General features: G+C 64.4%; 2 protein-coding genes across 3 annotated transcripts in view; both read left to right on the forward strand.

Moving 5' to 3' along the window:
- SPNS1 (SPNS lysolipid transporter 1, lysophospholipid) overlaps nucleotides 1–2,409 on the forward strand; it is an 8,527-nt gene extending 6,118 nt beyond the window's left edge. The window contains exons 9-14 of the mRNA XM_027771782.1: nucleotides 16–90; nucleotides 400–589; nucleotides 919–984; nucleotides 1,254–1,352; nucleotides 1,685–1,856; nucleotides 2,088–2,409. Coding sequence (XP_027627583.1) covers nucleotides 16–90; nucleotides 400–589; nucleotides 919–984; nucleotides 1,254–1,352; nucleotides 1,685–1,856; nucleotides 2,088–2,182 — 697 coding nt within the window. The 3' untranslated portion in view covers nucleotides 2,183–2,409. The remainder of the gene's footprint in view (nucleotides 1–15; nucleotides 91–399; nucleotides 590–918; nucleotides 985–1,253; nucleotides 1,353–1,684; nucleotides 1,857–2,087) is intronic.
- A 705-nt stretch (nucleotides 2,410–3,114) lies between these two features.
- Nucleotides 3,115–4,067, forward strand: part of LAT (linker for activation of T cells) — a 6,315-nt gene continuing 5,362 nt past the window's right edge. For both annotated transcript variants that reach the window (XM_006148251.3, XM_006148252.3), the window contains exons 1-4: nucleotides 3,115–3,360; nucleotides 3,495–3,522; nucleotides 3,629–3,663; nucleotides 3,906–3,990. In XM_006148251.3, the coding sequence (XP_006148313.1) occupies nucleotides 3,258–3,360; nucleotides 3,495–3,522; nucleotides 3,629–3,663; nucleotides 3,906–3,990 (251 nt within the window). In that variant the 5' untranslated portion in view covers nucleotides 3,115–3,257. The remainder of the gene's footprint in view (nucleotides 3,361–3,494; nucleotides 3,523–3,628; nucleotides 3,664–3,905; nucleotides 3,991–4,067) is intronic.

The following is a 4,067-nucleotide window of genomic DNA, read 5'->3' on the forward strand; positions in this document are numbered from 1 at the left end:
GTGGGCTCCGCCATGCCTGCGGCGTTCCCGTGTGGTCCTAGGGGAGACCCCACCCTGCCTTCCTGGAGACTCTTGCTCTTCCTCGGACAGGTACCCAGAAGGGCTGGGCTGGGTGGCCGGCAGGTGACGGGGTGCAGTGAAGAGTCTAGGATTCTCTCAGGCAGGGAGAATTTGAATGTCACAAGCTGCTTGCTCTCCCAGAGTCCAGCCTCCTGGTCTGGGACCTTGTGGGAGAATAACGCCCGCCTCTCAGGGCTTTGTGAGCCAGGAGGTGCTGTGCCTGTCAGACCTGGGCTGTGAGGGCGGCTGGGCTGGACCGTTTTCCTCCCCAAGCCACAGGGGCCAGGCTGGGGCTTGGCAGGCACAGACTAGCCCCTGTGCCCTACCTCCGCCCCCTAGTCTCATCTTCGGACTCATCACCTGCCTGACCGGGGTCCTGGGTGTGGGCCTGGGCGTGGAGATCAGCCGCCACCTTCGCCGCTCCAACCCCCGGGCTGACCCGCTGGTCTGTGCTGCTGGCCTGCTGGGCTCTGCCCCATTCCTCTTCCTGTCCCTCGCCTGCGCCCGTGGCAGCATCGTGGCCACCTACGTGAGTAGTCAGCAGACATCATGGTGGTGTTCTGGGTCCAGGGTGGAGGGAGAGTGCACTGGGCCAGCACTGGGATCGGCCCGCATTATGGTTCAGGGCCAACTCGAGGTAGATTGCCTGGTTTTGAATCCTAGTCTGTCCCTTCCCTGCTGTGGACAAGCTGCTTAACCTCTCTGTGCTGTTTTGTCACCTGTAACATGGAAAATAGTAGAACCTGTATCCGAGAAGCGTGGTGAAGGTTAAGTGGTGACCAGGTGAGCCTGGAACTAGCGAACCCTCGTACGTTTGCTCTTGCTGCGATGAGGACCCTCTCCCCTCCCACCCTCCAGATTTTCATCTTTGTTGGAGAGACCCTCCTGTCCATGAACTGGGCCATTGTGGCTGACATTCTGCTGGTAAGCAGCTGCACAGTGCCACGGTGCCAGGGTCAGCCAAAGGGTGATGGGAGCAGGGACTGGGGAGGGAGGCTTCGCTTGCTCTGAATCGTGGCCTTTACCCCTTCTTCAAAACCCAGCCCCAGAGGGGCTTAGAGTCTGGCCTGCCCTCTGACCTTGGCCTCAGCCACTCCTCTGACCATGATCTGGGCTGAACCTTAGCCCTGTCCTGGCCTTCTGCCTCCTGCCCCCGGAGGACCCCCACTGAGCTCCCCACCCCCACCCCCCAGTACGTGGTGATCCCCACTCGACGCTCTACTGCTGAGGCCTTCCAGATCGTGCTGTCCCACCTGCTGGGCGATGCCGGGAGCCCCTACCTCATTGGCCTGGTGAGCACTGCCCCTTGGCTGGGGTGGGCATGGGGACTGGGCATGGGGGGGCCCTGTACTCCAGCGCCAGCTGATGGCCCTGACCTGAGCCCAGCCAAGTGGGAAGGTCTGGCCCGGGTAGGCGTCAGTGCTGGGCGCGTCTCATTCCGAGCCTCAGCTGAGCAGGAAGAGGCTGGTGTTTGAAGATCCCTGGTGAAGCTGCGGACTGCACCCTGGTGGGCCAGGCCTCGATCCTTTCCTGGGTCCACTCTCCTCTCTTCCCGGTGTTCAAACTCCCTGGCTCCTGCCTGGGTCTCTCTGACTCTCCCCGGCCACCCGTTCTCTCCCCGCAGATTTCTGACCGCCTCCGCCGGAGCTGGCCCGCCTCCTTCTTGTCGGAGTTCCGGGCCCTGCAGTTCTCGCTGATGCTCTGTGCCTTTGTTGGCGCGCTGGGCGGGGCGGCCTTCCTGGGCACCGCCATCTTCATTGAGGGCCACCGCCGGCGGGCCCAGCTACACGTGCAGGGTCAGTTAGGGCCTACTCCCTGCCCAGCCTCGCGGTGCTGCCTGCCCGTCTGTCCTCTGTCCATCCTGTATACCTGGCGTCTCTGCGTCTCTCCCCTCCTTCGGCTTTGGCTCTGTCTGTCCGGCCCCATGACCGGCTGTGGCTGCCCATCCGTGCCCCCCACCTGTTTATCCCTTCTCTGGCTTTGTCTGTCCGTCCAGCCAGCTCTGGTCCAACCCCTTCCCCCTGCAGGTCTGCTGCATGAGGCGGGGCCTGCCGATGACCGTATCGTGGTGCCCCAGCGAGGCCGCTCCACCAGGGTGCCCGTGTCCAGCGTACTCATCTGACGGGGCCATCGCTGGCCTATCTGCACATCTGCCACAGCTGGCGCTGGGCCCACCTCACGAGGTGCCCGGCCTGAACCCTCGGCCTGGCCCAGTTTCCAAGGGGACCCTGGGCCCTGTTGCAGCTCCCAGACACTACATGGACAGTCCAGGGGAGGAGGTGGGGCTCGGGCAGCCCCAGGGGCTCGGTGCTATTTGTAACAGAATAAAGTTTATAGCCAGGTCCCAAGTGGCTGCTTGAGTCTTTCTCTGGGTTCTACGACCTCTGACCTCCAGGCTGCAGGGGATTCCCCCCTCTCCAGCCTCAGGACTCTCAGGACCTGTTTGGTCACTCTTGTGAGGTTTCGGGGGTGTCCCTGTCCCCCTGGGCTGGGTGGCCAAGAGGGAGGACTTTCCTCTGAGTGAGCTGGCTTTGTGTGACGGTGAGTCACGCCCATGCTTCCCCGGCACCCACCCCTCGGCACGCAGGCCTGGGTGAGGGGTAGGCTGCCCCCTGCACCTCAGGATTTGCCCTGGCTGCTGGCTGCCCCCCCGGCCCGGGGCAGAGGCTGTGGCTGCTGGCTGGCGTATCCCCCCACCGTGAGTAGCCCTCACCCTGGAGGGGACGCGACTGGGGAGCCCGGGTGAGTCCTGAGACCTCTCACTCCCCACTGGAGGGTGGGGGTGGGAAGGGGGCGGGTGCAGCCGGCTGAGGAGCCCGATGATTTCCTGCCTTCACCGGGCCTCACCACAGCCTCCTGCCACAGGCGGGCGGGCGCTGGGGAGAGGCGGGTGCGAGCCCGGGGGCAGGTACATTTGGGGCGCAGGGACCGTGTAGGGGTGCTGGTGCCCCAGACTTCAGCTCGGGCCCTGACCTTACCATCCTGGAGAGTCCGGTATTGTTCCTTGAAGAGCCAGCACTCACCCCCACACAGCCAGCAGGGAGAGGTCCAGGACCCGCCTGCCTGCCCCCCTTCAAGGAGGGCACAGCTGCCTCCCGCTAGGTCCCCAGCCAGGTCTGCTGGATCAGCCCTCGGCCTGCTGTGGCGCTGCCCGGGGCCTGCGGGTGCAGCCAGGCCTAGCCAGGGCTCTCCTGCAGATGGACGTGGCGGTCCTGCTCTCCTACCTGCTGGGCCTGCTGCTGCTGCCCCTCCTGGTTGTGCTGCTGATGGCGCTGTGTGCCCGCTGCCGCGACCTGCCAGGTGAGCCGGAGCTGGCCGGTGAAGGGGCCCCGCACCCGCCTCCCGTCCCACAGTCCGTCTTTAACTCTCCACTATTCCTGCTCCCTCGCCCCTCGGCACCCCTGCTCCTGCCTCATGGGCCCTCTTTCCCACAGGCTCATACGACAGTGCTTCCTCAGAAAGGTGAGTCTGCCCAGCACCCTGTGTCACCCTCATACCCCATGGGAGGCTGGGGCTGGGGCTGGGGCTGGGCTCGGTCCCCACACCCAAGCTGTGTCTCTCCTGCCAGTTCGTGTCCACGGAGCATGCAGATCAAACCATCCTGTGAGTCTGCAGAGGGCCCCCTGCCTTGAGTGGATGGGAGGGTCCCCTGTGTGTGCCTTTGTTCAGTGCCCCCTACCTGGGACTGCCCACACGGCCTCCACCTGAGCTGGGCCGGGAGAGGTGGGGGTCCCCAGACCGGTCCAGGACATGCGCTTCAGGGCTGAGCTGCCCTTTGAGGCCTGGATGAGGGTAGAGGGCACGGCATGTGGAATCATTCTTTGCTCTTGCTTCTGTGTCCTCAGACACTCTGGCCCCCTGGCCCCCCGCCCCCTACCCGCCTGTTACCTCCTGTCCACCCCTGATGCAGCCAGATCTGCTCTCCATCCCGTGAGTAGCTCCTCCGCCCCATCTCTTCTGAATTTCCCTTTACCTGTTACTTTCTTGGTTTAGGGGGGCCTCTTTCC

The sequence above is a fragment of the Tupaia chinensis genome, unplaced genomic scaffold (genome assembly GCF_000334495.1).
Source record: "Tupaia chinensis unplaced genomic scaffold, TupChi_1.0 Scaffold000231_1, whole genome shotgun sequence".
Lineage (NCBI taxonomy): Eukaryota > Metazoa > Chordata > Mammalia > Scandentia > Tupaiidae > Tupaia > Tupaia belangeri.